At 36.4% G+C, this 24,070-nt stretch overlaps 3 protein-coding genes across 10 annotated transcripts in view; 2 read left to right on the top strand and 1 right to left on the bottom strand.

The window, feature by feature from the left end:
* The first annotated feature begins 4,669 nt into the window (after positions 1-4,669).
* LOC148850386 (B3 domain-containing protein Os01g0234100-like) lies at positions 4,670-7,816 on the top strand. 5 transcript variants are annotated; one of them, XM_088946531.1, is made up of 7 exons: positions 4,670-4,996; positions 5,129-5,218; positions 5,710-5,741; positions 5,820-5,985; positions 6,088-6,294; positions 6,623-6,716; positions 6,806-7,816. In XM_088946531.1, exons 1-7 carry the CDS (start codon positions 4,847-4,849, stop codon positions 7,528-7,530), a joined length of 1,464 nt encoding a protein of 487 aa, XP_088802657.1. In that variant the 5' UTR covers positions 4,670-4,846; the 3' UTR covers positions 7,531-7,816. The 5 variants fall into 5 exon arrangements, with proteins under 5 accessions (XP_088802657.1, XP_088802656.1, XP_088802658.1 ...); XM_088946530.1 differs by having other exon boundaries at positions 4,756-4,996; positions 6,803-7,816; XM_088946532.1 differs by having other exon boundaries at positions 4,779-4,996; positions 5,129-5,204; positions 6,803-7,816.
* Positions 7,817-9,124: 1,308 nt separating this feature from the next.
* LOC148850385 (AP2/B3-like transcriptional factor family protein) lies at positions 9,125-12,651 on the top strand. Of its 2 annotated transcripts, none has more exons than XM_088944423.1 (7): positions 9,125-9,636; positions 9,738-9,839; positions 10,131-10,162; positions 10,267-10,429; positions 10,878-11,084; positions 11,238-11,322; positions 12,458-12,651. In XM_088944423.1, the coding sequence occupies exons 1-7, from the start codon at positions 9,502-9,504 to the stop codon at positions 12,466-12,468; spliced, it is 735 nt and encodes a 244-aa protein (XP_088800549.1). In that variant the 5' UTR covers positions 9,125-9,501; the 3' UTR covers positions 12,469-12,651. The 2 variants fall into 2 exon arrangements, with proteins under 2 accessions (XP_088800549.1, XP_088800550.1); XM_088944424.1 differs by having other exon boundaries at positions 9,146-9,636; positions 10,270-10,429.
* A 108-nt stretch (positions 12,652-12,759) lies between these two features.
* The window catches only part of NQR (ARP protein (REF)), an 86,889-nt gene continuing 75,578 nt past the window's right edge, over positions 12,760-24,070 (bottom strand). For 2 of the 3 annotated variants that reach the window (XM_088944421.1, XM_088944422.1), the window contains exons 15-18: positions 19,517-19,594; positions 18,719-18,805; positions 13,257-13,343; positions 12,760-13,134 (exon numbers count right to left, since the gene is read on the bottom strand). In XM_088944421.1, coding sequence (XP_088800547.1) covers positions 13,084-13,134; positions 13,257-13,343; positions 18,719-18,805; positions 19,517-19,594 — 303 coding nt within the window. In that variant the 3' untranslated portion in view covers positions 12,760-13,083. Of the gene's footprint in view, positions 13,135-13,256; positions 13,344-17,234; positions 17,803-17,913; positions 18,058-18,718; positions 18,806-19,516; positions 19,595-24,070 lie in introns of all 3 variants that reach the window. The other variant, XR_016099156.1, reaches the window with a different exon arrangement.

Raw genomic sequence — 24,070 nt, 5'->3', positions numbered from 1 at the left:
AGCCTGCTGACCAAAACGAAAGAATCAAAAGCAGGATGAAGTTGGGAAAACAGAGAAATGACTGGACGACTTTTTTTTTTTTGCATCAATCAGGCTGTGAATCACTGTCAGCAAATGAACACTCCCCCCCTTTGGATGTGATCGCATGAAAACTCATCCTACGTAAGATATTGCCTTGCAATTCTCAGATTGGAAGATCTGTGGGGACCCAACGATCCTCTTACTTCAAATCTCCAACCTGGTGGTTGTCATTTTTTCCCTGTGGAGCAATGTGGGAGCACGTATTACCTGCAACCACAGTCGCAGGTCAATTCGGAGACCCCCCAATAAAATGGGAGGAAATGTATTCTCTGTTGCACGTAGGATTGATGATTGAATCATTGAATCAATGCTTGGTTCGGATTTGGGAATTGGCGCGAGTACGAGTAGTTTAGACTGCACGTATAACGTAAACACACCAGGATATCAAAATCAAATGCAGTGTGCTGTACGCAAATAAAGGGATGATACTGTGTAGAGGGTGTAAACGAAGACAACGGTTGTCCGTACTTTTCAACCGTCGATCCGAGTCAGAGAGGGATGTAACACAATCGTTCTTTCTTTTTGGTTCGGAATCAGGGACGAAGTCAACAAAGTCATGCATTCATTGATCCTGCGCCTCAAAAAGTTGGAAACAACCTTCTGGCTGCGGTCAACGAACACCTACGTGACACGTGTGACACGGGGACGGGTTGCTCCGTCAATCGTCCAACCTAAACCTAAAACGTCACCTTTCTTTTTATTTTTTTTAGATTATAAGGCAAACCGGGAGTTACGAATTAGCTCTGGAAGCAGCAGAAGCAACTAACTTTAAAGAATGTGTTTGGATTCGTGGGGGTTTATTAATGGGGCGTTTGTCATATAAATGTTTATTTTATGGTTTTTTATGTATTACATAAGCATTTCGTTTCTAAATGCCTAGACCTCGCAGGAAATAAGAATTTGACATTTTTCCAACTCTTCATGCATATAAATCAAAGTATTTTTATTTTTGATTGTTTATTTGATAAACATTGAAATCAATCATGATTTCATGCCTATGCTGATATGACAGTGTTTTTTGAATATACGCCCATAAAATTAAACATAATCTAAAATATATTGGCATGGAACAATGAGGGAATCGAATATATATATATATATATAAAGAGAGAGAGAGAAAAAGAGAGAATTGAATAGATGGAGGGGTGAATAGTGATTAGGGGGTGTTTTAATTAATCTATATCTTAATTAATAGATATAAAGGCAAAACAGGTATTTAAAAACCACACATTAGGTCAGCACCTTCTGTATGGGACAATGAGGGAATGGGGTAAATGCATGATTATTCAAAACTACAAGGAAGATTTTATGATTGTCATAAAACTTATTAGGGGAGGTTTTTATATTTTATCCTTATATTTAATGACTAAATTACCCTGAATCTACCCTTTATGTTACCTTTTATAGGTGAATGTGGAGGGCTCCAACACCGAACTATAGGATGGGATGAATTCATACTCCATACTTTATGAGACATCAATCAACTCTAGGAAAGAACGAATTGATCCTATGGACATTAATAAACATATCACAAATCAAAGCATAGCATAAGAGAGATTAATCAGGTTAGTTATCCACTCTCAATCCTCTTGATTGATAATATAAACTTATTTCAGAAATATTAGTCATTGCGGAATTAGAAAAAGACTGAATATCTGAGATCTGGCCTAGCATCAACCATAAGATGAGCAACTACGTAAGAGGCAAACAGGGAGCTTAATTCCCTTCTATCTAGACTTCTTGAGTTACGCTTAATATGATATTGCGGGGGGAGGGGACCATTTAGAATGTACAATCAGCAACACCAATCACTGCCGCTAATTGTGCTGTCTAAGTCATTGATGGGATTTTGATTTTCCACTTCTTTTTTTTTTTAGATTTATGTGGGTTTATGAAAATTTTAATTTTCTTTGTACCTATTTTCTAGGTGAATAAATAATTTTCACACATAAGGAAAAAATTAACACTACTTTGATGGAGAATTTCCCCTTTTAATAATGGCTTTATATGGCTAAAACAGTTATGAAAAAGAAAAATGGATACATACACTTTATCCAAGTAAGTGTTTCCCCTGAATAAATAACCTTCTAAAAAGCAAACAAGCCTTTGAGAGACGAAAAGTAGAAGGAAACAAGAATGTTAATTTAATTCATGAGAGGTTACAAAATGAGTTCTTCTCCTGTTTTGGAACAATGCAAAAAAAGTGAGAGGGAGATTTAGATAATAACCCCTCTTAGGAGTTAGGAGTTGGACAGTTGAACCATAAAAGTTCTTAATTTGTTGTCCAAATGGGGGCAATCATCTGGTTTGATATAGCTTTTTCTTGTTTAGGGCTACCATCGGGGCACCAGATCTAATAAGCACGTTAAATGAGTATTTGAAAAATATTTTTGACAACTGTCAAAAGTGGGTATTAATCTTTTTCAAGGGTAATCTGGGGGTATTTTAAGGACTAGTGTCAAAATAATTTCTAAATGTTCATTTAACGTGCTTACAACGTCGGGCCTAACTCCTGAATAGTACCCTAAACTTTGGGGGTTGTGCCTAACTTAACTCCTCATTTAAAGTGCCCAAGTCCAATAACGTTCAATTCATGAGGCTTGCGAGCCTAATCAAGCCTACATATAAAAAGGGGAAATTCCTGAATAGTACCCTGAACTTTGGGGCTTGTGTCAAGTTAGTCCCCAAACTTCAAAACATGTTGTTATAGCACCCTGAACTTTCAATTTGTGTCTAATAAGTCCTTATCGTTAGTTAACCGTTAGTCAACACTATCATGTGACATCATGTGTGCATTAAACAATTTCAAAATGACAAAATTACCATTTAAGATATTTTCTGACCAATTTACCCATTTTCGTCTGAATGTTAGAAGAAGAAAAGGTGAAGAAGGGTTATGAAACCAGACACCAATCAACTGTTGAAGCACCCTCCTCCTTTTTTAAGCTCCCCCGTTCAACGATCAACTATAACCAGATGATCACCTATTCGGTTTCATAACCCTTTTTCCCCTTTACTTCTTTTAACACTCAAACAAAATGGGTAAAATGGTTAGAAAAATATCATAAAGGGTAATTTTACCATTTTTAAATTATTTAATACACACCTGATGTCACGTGGCGGTGTTAACTAACGGTAGGGACCTATTAAACACAATTTGAAAGTTTAGGGTACTGTAAAAACATGTTTTGAAGTTCGGGGACTAACTTGACACAACCCCCAAAATTCAGGGTACTATTTAAAAAATTTCCCTATAAAAAGTAAAGTTGGGCCTAGGCCAGGATTGAAGTGTTGAGCCCAACCATGGCCCAAAATTTTCTAGGCTTGATGTGGGCCTGAGATAGGCTGAGCCAAGAATGATCACCCCAAGTGAACAATTGGCAATTATGATGAAAAGTTATTAGGGAAAATTAAGTACTCCAACTTTCAAAACGTGCCAATCTATTACCTGCCATTAACCAGTTCGTTAATCAGCCGTTAAGTGGCATTTGAAAAAGACATAAATACCCTTCGAGTGTCATCTAATTCTCTTTATCAACCATTCAAATATTGACAAAAAATAAACAGTCCCAAATCCTTGCCTCTCCTGTTCAAGAAAGTTGGAGTCACCAAAATGCCCATTGAGACATAATCCCAACTTTCTTGAATAGAAGAGGCAAGGATTTGAGACTGTTCATTTTTATCAACATGTGGATGGTTGATAAAGAAAATTAGATGACATTAAAAGGGCATTTGTGTCTTTTCAAATGTCACATTTTGAAAAGTATCAGATTGACATATTTTGAAAATTCGGATATTGAATTGTCACATTTTAAAGTTCGGGGACCAAAGTGGCACTACGCCCAAAATACAGGGTATTAATCCGTAATTTTCTCAAGTTATTATTAATTTTATTTAATGACCGAATTAACCCCAACCGACCTTACAACCCGTTAACTATTAAACATCGTCAAACCAGGGTCTAAAATCTGGTTTAGTATCTCTATTCTCTCTGTATATTTATCTGCAATCTTTATTTTCTGTATCATAATAAGTGTTTTTTAATGATTACTTCGCCTTAAAACAATTGTTTGAAAGTGGATCTCTTCACGTCTCGCACCATTTCAAATCTTCCTCCTTAAACTCTTACGGGTAGCTACCATTGAAGAAAACCACAATCTCTAACAATGATCCAGGCCGGTTCATTTCCCGTTTATCACTCTATAACTCTATTTATTTCCATTCCTCTGTGTGGAATATGTACGTTTGCATAAGTTGGTTCTTCTTCTTCTTCCATTGCAATCATAATAGTCTATTGCTCTGTATTTACTTAATGTCGTTGCTTTTATACCTGCCGTCTGCCATTGATCCTAACAGCTTTTTACTATCAACAATCAACAGCATTTACGAATTTTATAGATACAAGGGTAATATGGTAACTTTGTTAAAACCGTTTATCTTCTCCGAGTCCGGGTAGATATCTGACAAGTGACAACAGGGGGGGGGGTCTATGCATGGAGATAATAACCCAAATGGAAAACAAGTACGGGAAATGGGTATTATGGGACGCAGCGAAAAAAATAAAAAATAAACAGAAAATAAGAATTCTGGTTCGAAAAGAGAAAATTGTCAAATCAGACATAAGCTTCACCTCCCCTCCCCTGTCCTATAAATGGAGTGAAGTGTGGATTTTGAATTTAAACCGCTCAACGGTCAACATTTGGACTTTTTACAAATCTCACTTCTGGCCTGAGAGCGAGTTTTTTAATCTGTTTGGATTTCGGAAATGGTGGCGGATCAGAAGGCAAAAGAAGACACTGAACGGGTAAAAGTAGAGGTGAAGGAAGACATGAAAGATAATGAAGACTGGGTCACACTTTCCCGGTTGTTTCAAACTCGGCAAAGCCCCACTCCAAGTCCAAATCCCACCTCCACGGTTTGCTTTCTGTTCCACCTCTCGATTTCTTTCGTTCTTTCTTCTATCCAAATACTGAAAACTGTTCTTCAACCTGTATTCCCGAAAAAAAAAACAACTTTTCTTTTCTTTCCCTGTTTTGTTTGTCTTCAGGTTAGCCGCAGTAAGCCGAAGGAGACTATTACGAAGTTGTTTCGGAGAAGACGGCATTCCGCTCCCCCACGAATACGTAAGAAGCAGAAAGTGAGAGACCGAGAGACCTTATTTCTTTTGCCTATTTTCTGTATATTACTTTTCACACCTTGTATCGTCCTTCGGAATTTTGTGATATGACCCACTATTTCAGTTTCCTCTTTCCTTAATATCTCCCTCTCGTTAGAGCCGTTAAGCTGGCAGTTACTGTTGTATGTCTTTGGCAGCAAGACAGCAACCTTGATCTATTGATTCTATTCCTATTTGCACCCTATTTTCCCACCTGGTGACACTCTTGGGTGAGCCATAGCTGGAAAAATTCCAACCCTCTGATACTTGGACTCAGTTTGGAAGGAGTACAAATACAAATTTGTACAGTATAAATACATACAAAATACAAGGCTTTGCACTCTACATATTTATATTTATACTCCTTCAAACTGAGCCTTAGGATTGATTAAAAAGAATGATGCATCAGAATATAGAAGTGCAGTTTAATGGACTAAACTATAAATTAATGGACAACTCTTATACTTGAACAGGTGGTTGTCCATCATGCACAGACTTGCAAAAGGTAAGTGAATGTGTATTGACCCTTTTCTTTCTGGGTTGGTTACCTTATAATCATTCTGCTTCTTTGATTTATTTGAAGCTATAAGCAAAAGAGGTCTATCATTGATCGATTATTTGCTTCTGGGAAAGCTAATCCAACAACTGCCATGGAACGAGCGAGAGAAGTTCGGATGAATTTAGAGCCAGAGTTCCCTAGTTTTGTGAAAGTTATGCTTCGCTCACATGTTACTAATGGGTTTTGGCTGGTAATTGCAGTTGTCTTAGTGTATTTAGATAGAAAAATCTGAGAGTAGATGACCTGAACTGCACTTGAATAATTATGGTATGAACTTGATTTTTGTTAACAGGGGCTTCCTGCGAAATTCTGCCTTTCCAACTTACCAAAACAAGATACTACCATAGCTTTGGTGGATGAAAATGGGCAGGAAACTCCAGCAAAATACCTTGCCCAAAGGGTGGGCTTGAGTGGTGGATGGAGAGGCTTCTCCATTGCCCACAAATTAGTTGAGGGAGACGTGTTGATATTTCAATTAGTCACTGTTACTAAATTCAAGGTAATTAGTTTCTATGCTGTTGTTGTAAGCAAATTGAAATAATTGAATAGAATTCGAGTGGATAACTCAGATGAATCACTTCTGTTTCTTGTGTTGATTCAACAATCCCCATATATCTTAGCTTAGTCCCCTGTCCATTCTTTCTTTGTATGATGTGGCCTATTTATTTCTAAGGCTAAGATTTTGATTTCATCAGAAACATCTAATTGACGAATAGTTCTATTAATGCTGTTGGCCATAACTCTTTCATGTCTGTAGTTGGCTACTTTTGTTCATGTGATAGACCTTGGCTTAACTTTTACCCATCTGTCCACATCCACATCTGTAGGTGTACATAATAAGGGAAAATGATTTGACTGAAGTTGATGGAGCCCTTGGCCTTCTAAATTTGGACGGTCGTGCAAGGAAAATGGATTCTGCAGGTAATTTGATTTCTGTATTGAATCATTCTTGAGCATAGATTTCAATTCTCTGATATCTTCGTCATTTTCCTTGCTCATGTCAAAAGAAGACGAGGATCCCCCGCCATTTTTACCTGTTCATGCAGAGAAACGTCAAAAGACTAACCACCCAATATCTATATCTCATCTTGGGATGCCAAGTGGAGAGAAGTCTGAAAATGACAGTCAAGAAGTTGGCCCAGAGGTTTTGGAAACAGGAATCAGATTTTCAGGGGCCAATGTTGAATTCAAAGATGTCAACAATTTTGAGGATTTCAACATTGTGGTGAATGATTTAATTATAAACTCGGAGCTCCCTGAACACGTAAGGAAAAATTACTATCAGCTCTGCTGTAGCCAGAAAGCTTTCCTCCATGACAATCTGCTTGAGGGCATCAATTGTTTGCTAAGCAGTGGAGTCATTTCTGAGACTGTCAACATAGCTGACGCCATAAGAGCTTGCAAGCTGACCACGGCATCCAAGGACGACTTAATGAAATGGGACAAGAGCTTACAGGCCTTTGAATATCTTGGAATGAATGTAGGCTTTCTACGTTCTCGGCTGAATTGCCTTGTTGATCTTGCCTTCGGATCAGAGGAGGCTGTGGCTTTAAGGAGGTACAAGGAAGGAATGGTTGCACAATCTCAGTTGGAAGAAAACATAAGAAATCTGGAAGTGAAGCTGGTACAACTTAAAGAGACACATAAGAGATATGAGGACGAGATTAAGAGTCTGAAGGTGCAGACTGAGATGCTTGAGATAAAGTTTCAGGAGAAGGTTAATAGTCCTTGGTGATAGTCCTTTTTGTTGGGCGATCTCAGCCTTTGTGTGAGCATGAAGAATCTTATGCCAACAGTTTCTTTCTACCCATTTTGATGGACAAAAGGAAGGATATGATGACGACTTTTTGAGGCATTTTATCCCTACTAGGTGCATAGTACATGTATATATATTCCCAGAATTATGTATGCATGTTTTAAGGACTCAACGTACCTATCTTACGGTGTTTTTTTTTTTTTTTTTGTATAGAGAACACTGTATATTTTAAATTCTGATCTATATAGGGTTAATGGTCATAAAAGCTGCTTTTTTTATTAGGGTAAATTACAAAGGTGTCCCTATTGTGGGTCCATGAATTTTCCTTGCCCGTTAAGTAGATGATGGAATACATTAAACTACCAAAGCATCTGAACTTTTTCTAGTTTTCTTAATTTCTTTTGCTTGCCCTTTTTCTTGAACCTAATTGACCCAAAAAATACCTTCATTTTCTCTAAACCAAAATCAGCTAAAATAACAAGAATCATTTCACCGACATAGAAAAATAAGTTTTCTTTAAATTTTTGTTTCATTTCACCAGCATGAATGTCTCTCTTCATTTTAAAATATAAAAATCAACCACTCTTTTTTTCAATAAATCAAGAAAAACAAAACAAAACCTTAAATTTACATCTATTAGAAAGAAACCTCTGCCATTTCATCGAAATATTGAATCAAACTATAAATCTGCAAAGATCTGTTGGAACAACCGAGAAGACTTAAATATTATATTTAGACAACCAATTGAACCATAGATTGTTCAAATAAATAAGAAAATGATTGTTTGAAGATTTAAAAAATTTTAAACAGTTGAATGAGAATTTTTTTTGAAGTTAATAATGGAACTATAATAGAGAGGGTATTTGTCCCAACGTGAAAGTTTAGAGGTTCTTTGTTGCAAATAGTTCAATGGGGGTAATTGTCATTGACCCCATAGTTTAATATTATGTGTGAAGGGTATTTGTGAGTATTTTAGAAATTTTGCATATGCCATATTGCCATAACTCCAGCCAATGAGTCAGGACAAGAAGTTACTATAATTAATAACATAAGAAAAAGGTGTGGTGTAGTCTCACCAAGGTTACAATGAGACTAACCTGCTCTTTATATGTTTATCCTTTTTTTTCTTTCTTTCTAGAAAGCAAGTTTGGATATTAACAATAAGAGAAAAAATTGAGTTTGATCAGATCAGATACAAGCTGCTGCAAATGCTTTAATGCTTTTTGTGGGTTGTGACAATCATTCAATCCACCTTTCCTCAGGAGGAATCCATTTGAACCCAAACAGTGGTACCAAGACATATGTATCCATGCTTCCCGCTTTGTCATCCATTAACAGGGTTTATCATAAAACAATGGATGAAGGATGATCCATCTACCTGAGCTGAAACCATTGAATCCAGTAGCTGGTCTCTACACTCTACATACACTACCACCACTCCAGTACCACAAATCCCCCCTTCCTTGGCCGCATGTCAGGATTATTCATTCAGAACGGGGATATGACTATCAAATCAAGGGCTTTTTCGTCAGAACATCAAGGGATACAGTAGTCTGGTGTGGTGTGATTAGATGGGCCGACCGGCTGGTAATTTGAGTTTTGACGCGCGCGCTCTCTCTCTCTCTCTCTCTCTCTCTCTCTCTCTGTGTGCCGGCCGCTCCTCAACCCGAAGCAAAAGGCTCTCTGACTCCCTCGTCCCGTACATTAGTCACTCTCCAGTCTCCACGGTCCAAGTCTCCAGTCTTCGAAATTTAAAAATATGCGGGAGCTCAACGGTCGACTCTAGTAATTTCTTTCTGATTAGAGCGAACGAGAGGGTGGGTGTTTCTTTGATTCTTTCTACATTTCCCTCTCGCTTTCTTTTCCTTTCTTCCCTTCTTCTCTTTCTGCGCGCGCGCGTGTTTGTGTGTGTGAGAGAGAAAAAGAGTTTGAACTTTGAACTGCTCAAAAATGGTGAAGGCTAAACCAACAACCTACGAGGATTTGCGTCGACAGAGATTAGAGGAGAACAAGAAGAGGATGGAGGACCTCAACCTTACTCAGCTCGCTCAGATTCTCCGCAGTGCCAGCCCCAAACCCTCACCGGTTCATACCCTTTTTCTTTCCTTCTCTATATCCATTTCCCACTTTTCTGTCTCTCAAATTTCTTGCCTGTTTCTGTCTTCTCTTGTTTGCTCGAATGACAGGTAAAACAAATGAAGCCACGGACACTTCGCCCGCAAGTAGATTTGGCCGCAGTAAGAAGGTCGACTCGTGTCGCCAATAAGCCCCCTCCCAATTACAAGGAAGTTGAGTTCTTCTTTCACCTCCTATTTTGTATTCTCCCCGTCAGAATACATTGCTTTTGCAGCTTTGAAAGCACAGTCCATTAGCTGCAATCTGTAACTTAGCTTCATGTCACTTTTCACACAAAATGTTATCCTTTCTCATTGAACGGTGCTTTCTTTTTCTTCATGAAATAACAATAGCTTCAGGAGTTTAATCTACTCAATGTGGTAGAAACATGATGCCCTGTTAAAAGAATCTCATATTTAAAAAATATAGGCAAATTGATGCAGTAATTCTCTGCTTCTTGACAGGTAACGGTAGATCATATAGAGAGGCCTAGAAGGTAACTACTTTGCATAGTCAACCTTGTATTTTCTGGATTCTGCCCGGCATACCTTTAGATTTTGTGAATATATCATATACTATTCTGCCATTGGTTACTACCAGAAGCTATAAGAGGAGGGATTTGTCAAATCGCGTGTACGCTTCAGACGAGGCCAGATCTTGTGCCATAGAGAGAGCAGAAAAATTACTAGAAAATCTAGAACCTGAATACCCAAGCTTTGTGAAGACAATGCTCCAATCTCATGTGACTGGCGGATTTTGGTTGGTAAGCATGATGATAATCCATCTAATTACGAGATTTGAATTGAAAACCAAAATAGTATGAAGTTGTGAACTGCCAAGAGGATTTATGGTTTCTATTCCTAGTATCTGGTCCGTATTCTTGGATGATCAAACTACCCGGGTTGTACTCTCTTCACATAATATCTTTTCATTATTTATTAATTGTTCTTTTGTTGGAGTACATTATCTTTTCCTTTGCATTATCCTTTAGGCCAGAATCCTAGAATACTTATGGCGAGGCAGAATCACTTAAAACAAGAGTATGACTTGACTGTGGATTTTTATCCAAGAATACAGATGACACAATTTTGGAGCTAATTGGTGATCCCTGACTATAAAAATTGGAAGAAGTTGTTTGTGCATATAGTGGAATATAAATGAATATCATGGAGGCAATAATTACAATATTTTCTTGGCAACCTTCTTGTCAGGGACTTTCTGTCCAGTTCTGCAAGATGAACCTTCCAAAACGTGATGAAACAATTATTTTGGAAGATGAGAATGGAGAAGAGCACCCAACAACATTCCTGGCACAGAAAACAGGACTAAGTGCTGGATGGAGAGGGTTTGCAATTTCACACGAATTGGTTGATGGGGATGCTCTAGTTTTCCAGCTAGTTAAGCGCACAACTTTTAAGGTACTGGTTTGTCTACTTTCTTTATTTGGAATTTTGGATTAGTTCTCAAGTGTAGTACTGGGAATTATTTGATTGATTTCTTAAGTCCTGAAGATTGAAATGAACTCGTTAATGATTGTCTTCTATCTGTACTTGATTCCCCTGCCTGTCCAGGTATATATAATACGGGTGAATGATCATGAAGAAGTTGACAAGACTTCAAGTGTTACAAATGTTGGTGCAAAACGTATCAATGCAGGTAATATTTTCTTTCTCTAATATGTGCATCATAAATCCATATTGTAGGCAACCATCTTGCCCTGATCTTGACTGATAAAATTAGATTTATGCTTGTTTAGATGTTTCTATATCAAAGGACTCGGTTATGTTTTTGGTGGGCTGAAAATACTCAGTTGGCTTCTGACTTTTGTACCTAGTATGTGCATGTAATAGCACACCAGACTACATTCTGAATGGGAAGACAAAGCTGAAAGCTCTACTCCTAAACTATCAGTTAATAATACAAAGGGCTATGACCCAATGGTGGCCCTTGCTATTTAGGATCTGTGGTGGCTGGACTGAATATGGACCTAGATTATTTACTTGGAATAGGTTGTTAGTAGTTATTATGCCCCTCTGTTCACAGAGAATGACAGATTATTTATTAATATTTGCAATGGGAATATGGGATAATCCACATCGGAAAATCTAAAGTTCAAGCTGACCCTAAGTGCATATATTTAATTTATTAGTTTTATGAGTATTCTCTATCTTTGCTATTTGTTAATATTAGTTTCCTCATTGTTCTGTGTATGTTCTCTGTGTTTTTACTTGGATTTGAATCCACTATATGTTGTTAAGCGTTGGCAAAGATTTGGATTTGCTAGATATGCTTTTGGAGAAATTTGTTGTACTTCTTAAGGAATACACAACTTTGTACATGCAGGTTTAATGTTTTGCTGAAGCCAAATATATCCATGTATGAGGTTTTGCTAGATATGCTTCACATTTTGTTAATCAGTTAAAAACAAATAATTAACTGTTGCACCCTCTTCTTATACTTAATATGTACTGTATATTTTGCATTTAAATGTACAGATTTACAAAATAGTTTTTGTCATTTTTGTTTAAAAGCATAAACTTATCAACTGCAAGAAACCAAATACTTTGGTCCAAAAAAAGGATATACGAGAAAATTATCTGAAATTTTTATTTAACCACTTCTAACAAGAGGTTTATTAAAAAAAATAACCAAAACATTCCAAGATCTAAAAGGATGCATGCTATTGTAATATTCTTTTTTTCTTTTTCTTTTCAAGTTATTATATATCTCATTAATTATTGCTCTCTATTTTTATGTTTTCATTAACTGACTGACCTATTAATTTGTGCAGGTAAAAGATAGCAATCGTGGTCGGTATTGCATAAATTTTGTTAATTCTCCGTTTATGGGAAAGAAAATTTGGTGCACGTTGTTATTGTCTTCATAATTGTCTGTGTTTTTCATATGATCTCATTGTAAACATCCAAAAAGACATGTTTTTGATGTTTGCACATCACAACCATTTACTACAAGTCTCTACAACAACGATAATCTCTCCTGCAATACTCATGTGGTGCGTGACTTATTATTTGCCGTTTCATGCTGAAACAGACTTTGGGATACCTTTTTTTTTTTTCTTTTTTGGTAGATGACTTTGAAATATGCAATATGCTTGACATTAGCTGTTGTTATCACAAAATATTTTGATGTTTTCATACAAACTAAACCCTCAAGACACAATGAGTGTACTGTGTAGTGTGTACCAACAAATATATCTGCTCCATCAAAAAAGCAAGAAATTCATTCGTTTGGCTTTGGTAAACAAAGAAAATTTTCTTTTCCATGACTTTTATTTCCACCAAAGCAGGAATTTCATTGGTTTGACTTCGGTAAACAAAGAACTTCATAGGCAAGATACACCTACTTTTGTGTTGATCATCCACAATAGTTAGTAACGGATCATTTAATGCCATAGCCTCATAATTTTGCCACTTGGGGACTGAAAGTAGGATCAACGCACACAATCACCTGAAAGAGTTCAAGTTTATTACAGATAAATCCTCAAAAAACAAAGGGCGCTAGAATTATAACAAGCCTAATATTTCAACTTGCAAGATAAATATAAGATAACAATCTTTTGCTGAAAATACCTTGCCAACACTTTTGCCGGAGTGGAGATATTCGACAGCATCTGCAACAGACTGAAGACCCAAAAACTTCTTTGGGTCTATGGTAACCTATTACAAGAAAAAATTGACTAAATCAGTTACTTTATTAGCACCATGACAATAATAATACTTGACTGAAAAAAAACGAGATTTGTTGGATATCCCATGTTGAAAATCCACTATCTCATGTTCACTATCTTTTCAAAAATACTAATCGAGTAGTTTTTCCATTTTGCAAGTGATTACTCTGCTTAATGAGGTTGTAAAGATGCTTTTTATGGATGTATCATAATATGGAAAGGATCTGAAGTTTGCTTCTCGCAATTAATTCCCTGAATTCCATGAGAAATTGATCAGGTGAAATAAAAGGCCAAAAGAAAGCAAAACACTGACAATAAGCCAATAGAGGTAGTTTTCTCAGAAAGTTCAGAGAATCATTTGTTTATTTTTAACATCTGACAGTTAATAGACAGGAAAACAGTATAACTAAAAGGCAAAGAACACAATTAAACTCATAACAGAACAAATCTATGTAAAAATATGCTATCTTAAGGCTGTGTTTGATTTGAAGGAAAAAGTAGGGAAAGAAAGGGAAAGGTAGGGAAAACTTTACAAACGATGAGAATGTATAAGATCAACAAACCATATTAATGGCCTTAACTGAAATAACTATACAGGTTTTTGTAAATTACTACATATATAAGGCTATTAATATGTTATTATTTATTTAAGTTAAATTATTAATTAATAAATACAGAAATATATAATTAACCTAAAAATATTGGATCCACGAAAGTGTATAAGATCAACAAATCCATGAGTCCAAGACAGAAATCATAAGCATTTATTAGTTTTAATTGCTAAAAATATTATATATTTTATTATTTTTAATTTTTATATTACAACAAAAATAAGTGAACTTAATTTAAATTCTTAATATGTTAGCTAGTGTCTGTATAACTTCTTAAAATCACTAATGTAAATTAAGTAAATCTTGTAAACAATAGTTTTATTTATATAAAGAATAAATAAATATACTGTTAGTTATTATAAATTATATTATTAATCAATTACTTACAGAAATAAATACTTTTAATTTAATATATCAAATCTATTAGAATTTCAAAGATACATATCAAATGCAATTCATAAACTTTATTTGCTAAAAGAACATCCTTTTTATTATTTTTACATCAGTGACATAAATATGGAACAACGGACTTGACATACCATTAGTTTCACTGATACTTATAAAATACTGATTTAATGATCAATTTTATTTATTTAATAATTTTTTTGGTTACATTAGAAGGTAGCCTGGTGAGTGACCAAACCTTCTTCTTTTTTGGACGCCAGAGTAGTCAAACTTTAAACATAGGAGATCTGTATTTAAATAAATAAATATATACTTTTGTAATTGCTTTTAACCTTCAAAATATGCGTTTTGTTCAGTAGCATTAAATTATGACCCCTCAAATCTTTAATTACTACTTAAGACATTTCAATATATTTGAAATAAACAGTCATTACCCAATGTTGGTCTCTTGGGTCTTGAGAAGGGTGGGCTGGATATGGATCTAATAGTAGTATTTTTTTTGCACAAAATGGCTACACTTGGAGTATGTTTGGTTTGCAGTAATAGGGGTCTGGAATCTGAATCAGAATGGTCAATTAGGATCCATTTGGTTCGTGGGGAACTGGGGATAGGGATAGGGGACTGGAATCAGAATCAGAATGAACCATTTCAATTCCAACTGTTTGGTTGAATGGAATTAGAATCCAATTCCCATTCCTGGTGGAACGTCAACACCCCCCCCCCCTCCCCTTTTTATCAGTATGTCATTCCCCATTTGATGAATGAGAATCCATTCCAGATTATTCCAATATTGTCAACTACAAACCTAACAGACACTATAGACTTCACCTGTTTTCTCATGCTTGTCAGGCCGGATGAATGAGAATCCAATTCCCATCACCTAATGTTCATCCTTGCTGTTTGGGGTCTTGGAATGGTAGATTGGATATGAATTTTGTAATTGTGGTTCAGAGCTTAGATGGGGAAAAAGATACTTAGAGAGAGAAAGAAAGAAAGACATCAAGAACGAAGCAGTTCTATACATAGGACTGGATGGGCAACAGAATCACACACACCAGGCTGTGCAACTTATCATAAGCTTACACATCAGTGCTGCTCCATACTCACAAAGTGTGGGTCCCAAATAAGTCCCATGTATACAGAATGCTGGCGTGTTCACCTGTGATAGGTTGCTCAGCACAGTATATATGATTTTGTCTCCAGCCGATCCGGTCTCCTAGACTGTTTTATGAATCATGAGTGATACCCCCTTCTACTCCATTCGAGACAACATAACAGTCGTGACCAATTTTCTATCTCATTTGATAAAATAGTGCATTACAAACATGCCCCTAATAGATTACCAAAAATAAATGCCCCTAAGACAGGAGACCAAATCAGCCCCCCATAACCTTCCACAGCACATCCCCATCATGTATTGGGAATATCTCCCAATGATAATCCCAGAAATGATGATGTCATCATCGGGAGATGTTCCCAATATACGGCGGGGATGTGCTGTGGGACATTGTGAGGGACAATCTTGTGGGGGGCTGATTTGAACTCCTAAGACAGATTAATAAAAGCCCACTTATATCACTGTAATGACCAGAATACCCATGCTACTTGTACGCCCATTACGTTAACCAGTCTAAGGCTGCATTTGGCATTCCTTATTTTAAGGACTTATTCCTTTTTGCTGTTAAAAATTCAGTTCTCATAAAGGCATTTTAACTGAAAAAAAAAAAGATAAGTCGTTAAAATAAGGAATGTCAAATGCAGCCTAAGAGACCTAGCTTCACAGGCATATCTGATGCATAACCTATAACAAATACTTTTACGTATCCACAAATGTACCGTGGAGGGCTTTGAAGGTTTGATGAGCTCAGGTTGATGTTAGTAAGTGTTAGTTATAACTTATAAAGTATGGAAGACTAACAAGACTACAGCCTGTATGGGCTCATCCAACTCAACTGAGATCTCCAGAGGTATACAACTACCAATACCAGACCACCAGGGAAGTAAAAGGCCCATTTTGGTCTCCTTGGCATGGTAGGAATTTTTGGGCTGTGGGATTTGGTTTCCTTTCAGTGTTGGTTGCAGTGCAAATCTAAAACAGATGCAAATTTTGTACCTGGTTCAAATTTACATCTATTTATTTGTAACTACAACTTGCACTCCTACCTAATATACACAATTTGTACTCTTTGTCTCATTTGCACTAAGAGTATAAAGTTTGCATCTCAAAACTGATGCACAATTTGCACAAATTTCCTCCTACCTCAATTCTCTCTCATATAAAGCGGGGACAACATCTTGCTTCATACCTCACTCCCAAACAAATAACCTTCGTCCTACCTCCATTCTCTTGTAGTAAGGTGGAGCCACACCATTTTACTTCCTATTTTCTTCACAAACAAACAAGACAAGATCAAATGTGAAGCAAAAGTAAGCCAGAATTTGCACTCCAATGTAGTTACACCAATATGAAATTTGCACTACAACCAATCATAGCCTAACATTTCAGGCCATTGGTAGGCTTGTTAGAGTGCAGTGCACATTTTCACTTGTTGGAAAGGGCATCTGTGAGGAGAAAAACCTCCATGATCATGATTAATGGAGATTCAACAGGGAACCCATGTGCTACTATGGGCGGAGGATGCTTCTGCTATAGTGAAGGTAATGGCATATTTGTCTTATCAGACGGATACGTATCAGACCAACATCTTGATTGTTGAGGTCAGGGCTCTTCATGACACTTTAGGTTATTGGACTGTATTCAGCCGTGATTGCAGGCAAGTCTCTCGTGATGCAGATTCATGAACATAGTGAATTGGATCCAAAATAACTTGGGTCGATTCTAGTATCTCATGGTGCAGACTTACAATTACTATTCCCAAGTATAAGGTTCTCCATTGCTCATGAACTCTGGGAGAGTTGCACAGTCTACCAACTAAAGTCAGATGTCAACAGCAAGAAATCCTTTTTTGCAAACTCATCTTCGGAGAAAAGCTATATCCTGCACAAGGATGGACAACTGCAGTATCCCAAACATCAAGTCTGTGCTCCCTCCAATGTTCGTTGTATTTGGGGCTGTTTGATGAGATTTTGTGCTGCAATTATTGTAACTAGGGGGTTTTGTAGGTCAATGTCCTTCCCACTTGACATAACTTTAATGCTACCTTTAGTAAAACTTCAAGGGGATTCCCTCCACCTGGATTAAATTACTACTTCACAGACATAACAATCATGCATGGCTGCTGCAGCTGGTCTGCCAGATTATACCCAACCCCCGGGTACATCTTAGTATGCAGCATTTTGTAGGAATATTGGCACTAATGCCTGTATGCCACTCTTAGAAAGGATGCTCCATGAGGCTAGTACGTGAGGATTTCATGCCACGTGATTAGGATAAAACATGCCACATTTCTGCTCAGCTGCATCCCAGAGGACCTTGAGCACAAGAAGCAGCAGTCAGCAGGCTGCCTATGAAACTTTCAGTGGAAAAGAGGAGGAAAAAAACTCCATGGTTGAAATTAAATGATGAATAAAAAGGGCCATTACCCAATGTTGGTCCCATCTATTTGGGGTCTTGGGAGGGGTAGACTGGATATGGTCATAAACTTAGACATTGTTTTTTGCACACAGTGGCTGCTCTCAGATTCGAGCCTGCACTCTCATGCTTGATGTATTGGCCTTCACAGTAGCCTAGAAAATGCCAGTCAAGAATGCTTAAGAAAACTATCCAGTTTTGATGCTTGTGTGTCTGTATGATGCATGCAGATCAGCAATGAGAAAATGTTGAGTTAATCCATGAATTATATTTCATGCTGAGTACATCTGCAAGGTTAAGGCTTGGTTTTGTTGCTAAAATTTTGGTGCATTTGTCTACAAGAAATTATGTAGACAGTCAAGAACCTATAATGAAGAAAACTAAGAAAGAAATACAGGTTTCTTATTTAAGAAAAAGCAATATCAAGAAAGAAGAAATACTTCTAATCCATGGTTGGAAACATGTTAGAATTATCAAAAAGATGTCACTTGTGCATGACCAGATAGAATGAAATACAATTATTTTCTCGTATGAATATGGAGAAGCACATTTGAAGTTCACCTTGGCTACAACCAATTCATAACCAAGGCTATGACCTAACCTGTCAGATTCAGCAACATCACCCATATTCCAAGATGAAGGTTATGTTCTTCTGAATACAAACTATATGCTGAAATTGATTGATTTATCATAGCCTATGCTACCCACTGAAAGAGATTTGAATTAAAGTGGATCTGCATTCTGCATACATATATGCCAAGAGAACTATTTTTTTTTTTTTTTTTTTACCATAAAGTAGAATTTGAACAGCATTACCTTAAGCTTTCCCAAGGAGAAATGATGAAAAAGCCTGTCAAGATGTTGTTGCCACAAGTGACTATACTGGACTAGAAAAAAGCCAGCCTGAAACACTAAGATCCTGTTAACCAAATTATTAGAGGAAAAAAGTAACAAATATTTTTTACTTTACCATATATTAATAAAAGTTGACAGATATTTCATTAGGTTCTGAAAAAAAAAAAAAAACTTGTCAATATAAAACAAGAGAATAAAACTAGGGAGTGGGAGTAAGATCATTTTCTATCTACAAAACATCTATATGTGGAAACCATCTTTAAAGAGTAAACATGAACCACCACTCATGATTTGAAGAACGCTATACTGCAAAGTACTTAGATTCACAATTAAATTCCCAAAACATTAGATCACTTTTTCAGGCATCTAGAATCTGGCTCAAGTGCAATATTGAACAGGTCAGCTCAAATTCCTAGAAAAAGGTTATAAAAGGATAGATGTTTTATAAGAACCACTGGGATAAGGTAGTAGAGAAAATTAGAGGTTGTGCTTAAGTTCTGACAGTAAAAAACCAAATGCACAATACGAATTGAAAAAAGAACCCAGATCTGTAGCATAAACTGTCAAGGCCAAATACAAATAAAAGATTACAGTAGAAGTTATCACCAAGAGTTTTTACTTTTCATGATTGCATATGATGGATCTCTTTGTACAAAACGAAAATGTAATATACCTCTTAGAAGGCAAGAACTGACTCAAATGAAGGCTAAAATCTGATGCTACTTCACATCACTTAATCAATGAACAGATTCTACATACCACAGTTTGGCTTTTTGCCAAAATCTTTTCACACAGACCAGTATAGTTTGAAGGCCTCCATCCATGCTCTCCTTGATACTGAAACCAGAATTAGTTGGTTAAAACTGATCAAATAATATTTGACAAAACACCTTCCAGATAACAGCACGGATCATTCACTTAATAGAATAAATATAAATATAACAATCCGAGGAACCTAGAAAAGATCAGAATTCATAAATCAGAACCCTGAATGAGCTTAGGCAGAAACCTCTTAGTAAAAACTAAGAGCCACAACAATTTTAGTAAGACCAAGTTATGTTCAGATAAAAAAATAATATGTTATATAAATTTTTGCAACTCTTTTAAGAAACACCATTAGAATATATATTTTATTGATAGGTAACAAGATTCATCAAGAGAAAAAAGAAAGAATTGAAAAAAGTGGTGGCAGAAACTACCAAAAAAAAACTATGAGAACATCCTCCTAAACAAATACATACCACAAACTCCCATTGAAATAATTTCTTAGAAACAAATCTTTCTCTTTCCATAAATATCCTTTTCTAGAGTGATACCAGAAACTAGAATACAACAATATGCAATGATGCCTACACAAAGAGCAATTTTTGAGTGACAATACCAGTTTATGGTGAATTTTATGGAATCAGTGTACCTACAAAACGACAAGGGAGAAGGGAAAAATATTTACATCTATATAAATAGGCCTAGGGCTGTTGTCTCAACATCTACAGGACTTCATATAGCTTGGTTTTGGTTTGAGAAACTGTATCTGGTCAAGCCAACAGTTAACAAAGATTTTAGCATTTGAAATTTTTAAAATAAACAAATTCTAGGGTTCCAATATTTCCTATAAATCCTCAATTCCTTACTAACCAAACTAGAACCAATGTAATTTTTTAATAACTTGCATTAAAGAGGAAAAATTTTAAGTACAACCCCAAAACCATACAGAATAGAGGTGGTGAGTATGCAAAAGAGAGAAAAAAGCCAAAAGGCAGCAAATGAGCAAGAAAAAGGGCCCTTATGGACAAGGAAATACACAAAGTTGGGTAAGAAATGTCCTGCAAGCTCCATCTCACTAACCCTATGGCATGACTGTACAACATAGTAGGAACCACTAGAACCCATCTAAATGAAATAGTTCAATATAGTAGGCAAAGATCGTCTCTAAGCTGATAATTAATTCCAAGGCTCTTAACTTATCTTCCATCCAGTATCACAATCTCTCCTCCTCAATGATCATTTGGCATATGAATTAGTTAAGCTCACACCAGTTATGAACTTGTCTTGCACTGCCAGCCCAAACCCAGATAGAGGATGACTGTGCACACTAGCACCCAGCTATACATTTTTAATTTTTCCAAACCCTTAAGAGCATGAACCATGAACTACCATTTCAAGCAAATGTAGTGAAAAAATTCTATTCATGTGGCCAACTCCATATAGTTAAGATTAATCCCTTGATGAGTGGAGTAGAGTTAATGAGTCAAATTCAATTGGTCCTTGAAGATTTGGGTTTCTTCCCACCTGGGTAATCATTGATTTTCTCTCCAGAGGTTTAAACTAGGGATGATCATTCTTGGCCTGGCCCAGAAACCTTGCCCGGCCAACCTGAAAATCTCCAAGGGCATACTTGTCTTTGTACTGTCTTTTATTTATGAGTATATAATCTAATGAAAGGAGCGGCAGACCTATTTCTGAGCTTCTCCCATTCTCTTCTATCTCTCATCTCTCTCTTTCTTAGCTGAAACCTTTTCTCCTCTTTCTTTTGTTCTTTCTTTTACAGTTTTATATCAAAACAGGTTGTCCAAACCTTTCTACTTGGTATCAGAGCAAGTTTAAACATTTCTTGAGCTGCTCCATCATGCAGCCCTAGATCGGCCGACTGCATGATAAGGTGAAGGGCTGATCAAAGACTTCAGGTAAGCCCGGTTTTTCGATTTTTTTGGTGGAATTGCAATCCCTTCTAACTGATCTAGGGTTTTACACCAAAATCAAGAAGAACTAGAAAAAGGGGGAGAGTCCTGTTTTAGTAGGACTCTTCAATTTTGACCTAGGAAGTTGTTTCTGAGCTTCTCCCATTCTCTTCTATCTCTCATCTCTCTCTTTCTTAGCTGAAACCTTTTCTCCTCTTTCTTTTCTTCTTTCTTTTACAACTTTTATATCAAAACAGGTTATCCAAACCTTTCTACTGACATCAAGCAATGATTTAAAAGGTGTGCCTAGGCGCTCAGGTGAAGCGCATTTTAAGGTATGTGCCTCATCTAGGCCCTAGGTGCAGCACTTTAAAGGCCTGCACCTGGTGCACCTTGTGTTTCAGCTCAGGAGTGCGCCTTTTATTTTTTGAACTTTTTGTTCTTTTTGGAACCTAGCGGCTAAGCCGAGGGGGCAGAGCTCCCACCAGAGCTCCTAGAACCCCCTATTTGCTAATGTTGTTCATTCATCCATCCTAGTAAAATATCTTCTTAAGAGGAAATTAAAATTATAAAATCATTTTTTTTGTGTAAGGATTAAGAATTTAAGACCATAACACGGACTTGTTTGGTCTTGCCTCAAGGGGATTGGTACAAAGGCGGCTCGTAGAATCAAGAATGCAATATGTTTTACATCACATTAGCTATTTGAAGTAATGCAATTGAGGAAAAAAATTGAGTTTTACATGCTTGAAAATTTTTTATATGTTTAATTTTATTTTTAAATTTTCATTTGAATATACTTTACATGTTATGTTGATGTATTTTAACTCTAGAAAATATGTTTTTTAAATATTTATTTTAAAATTCAAGTTTCTATTTGTATTAGTATTATGTCTAATATTTTTTTTTGCATTTTTTTTTATTTTTACGCCTTGCTTTGAAAAGGCACACGCCTCGCCTTGCACCTTGTGCCTCATGCACAAATTGCCCCTTGTGATTTTTTTGCGCCTTGCTCTTTTAAAACACTGTGTCTAAGTGAGGCAAAGCATGTTAGGCAATTATACCTTTAGAAGTGATGGGCCATTTGGCTTGAACTGAAAGGAATAAAACATCGTTGAGCAGAAGACTAATCCGAAAGAGGTGGTGATTAACTCAGAAATTAGCATGATTAGACTGTCCATTTGTTTCTTGTATTTGGGAATGGTTCTTTTCTCTTTTTGAGTGCAGGTGGACCTCTCCTATAAGCTTGGATAGGTTTTTCGAATCAAATATCTTCAAGTGGACAAAAAGAAGAGAAAGGGTAATGTGGAGATGCACCAGGGTGGCTTTGGTTTTGACTATTAAGAAGGAAAGGAATGCTCATACTTTTGAGGACACGTTGAGAAGAAAGGGGGCAATAATTGAAACAATTATAGTAAAGGTGACACTGGCACATTGGGTGAATACTATGGATCTTTTTTCAGATTACACAATAGATGGAATTATTAGATGTTGGGGAGGATGGGGGGAGCAGTAATAGGCTCATCTTTTAGAAAACTGATAGAGTTAAGAAGTCAATCCCCACCTGAGACGGGATCTATGAAGTTGAACTTTGATGGAAGCAGTTTGAGCAACCCAGGACCTTTTGCAATCAGAGAATGTTAAGAGATGCAAATAGCACTGTACATGCAATGTTTTCAGGCCCAATAGGTGAAGGAAAGTTGGTTCAGGGCAGAACTCATGGCAGCAATTTTTTCTGTGCAAAAGGCAGTGGAATTGGGAGTGGAAAAGTTGATTATTGAAGGAAATTCAAAAATAGCAATAAGTTGGCTGATGAAGGAAGGTAGTGCACAATGGATCATCAAAAGATTCAGATGGTTCTCAAGGAATATGCAGTTAACAATATAGCCGGTTCAAAGATCAGCTAATGCTTTGGCTGATTCTCTTGCTAAACAAGAGGCAACATGGATATAGCTTTTCTAGGCCCTATTGTAAATTTGTAATGTATAAGTTAATTAGAAACTGTTTGAAAATCATGTACGTGGAAGAAAAGCTTAATTGTTTTCAGCCTTGTTTGTAACTTTGTATGTTCTTTGTTTTTAGTAATAAATTTAAAATTCTTTGTTGCTGATAAAAAAAAGTCCTTTTTTGTGTGTGTGGGGGGGGGGGATCCTTAATGGTTGTCTAAATTATACACAAACTCTTTGTACAGGAACCTACTTATAGACCCTCTGATTTTATACTTTAATACATAACACTTTAACTTAAAAAAAAAAAAAAATTGCCCAACAATTAAGAGGACCGTAAGGCATCAGTGGAACAATTCTTTCAATTGAAAAAGCTAAGTCTATTGTAGGAAGACATTTGTTGTTTCAATTTTGGGCTAATGATATAAGTTTCTTTTTTATTTTTCTGAAGAAGGCTATATAAGAGGAATCCTTCGAGTATCTGCTATTTTGTTTTATGCATTTTCTTTTAATTAAAGGTAGTGCAGTAAGTATTTCCAACCATTATATATTTAAGTGGTTGAATTCAGGCCTGTAAAGATTTGAGGCAGAGAAATCTGCCTATGGTGCTTTTGTAATCAATTTGCATGTTACTAGGAGATTACACATTGATGCATTGATATTGAGATCAATTTCATGAACAGAAAGAT

The sequence above is a fragment of the Nelumbo lutea genome, chromosome 5, assembly GCF_056320005.1.
Source record: "Nelumbo lutea isolate HS-2025 chromosome 5, American lotus-T2T, whole genome shotgun sequence".
NCBI classification, from domain to species: Eukaryota; Viridiplantae; Streptophyta; class Magnoliopsida; order Proteales; family Nelumbonaceae; genus Nelumbo; species Nelumbo lutea.
The sequence above is the reverse complement of the archived record's forward strand: the minus strand, read 5'-3'. Positions and strand labels throughout refer to the sequence as shown.

Bases quoted from the DNA above. Each gene is read 5' to 3' on its own strand.
- LOC148850386 (XM_088946530.1), top strand. From the start codon at position 4,847: ATGGTGGCGGATCAGAAGGCAAAAGAAGACACTGAACGGGTAAAAGTA. The intron at 5,742-5,819 runs GTAAGTGAATGT...ATTTATTTGAAG, and splicing joins CATGCACAGACTTGCAAAAG to CTATAAGCAAAAGAGGTCTA. The intron at 6,717-6,802 runs GTAATTTGATTT...TCATGTCAAAAG, and splicing joins AAGGAAAATGGATTCTGCAG to AAGACGAGGATCCCCCGCCA.
- LOC148850385 (XM_088944423.1), top strand. From the start codon at position 9,502: ATGGTGAAGGCTAAACCAACAACCTACGAGGATTTGCGTCGACAGAGA. The intron at 9,840-10,130 runs GTTGAGTTCTTC...GCTTCTTGACAG, and splicing joins CCCCTCCCAATTACAAGGAA to GTAACGGTAGATCATATAGA. The intron at 10,163-10,266 runs GTAACTACTTTG...GGTTACTACCAG, and splicing joins CATATAGAGAGGCCTAGAAG to AAGCTATAAGAGGAGGGATT.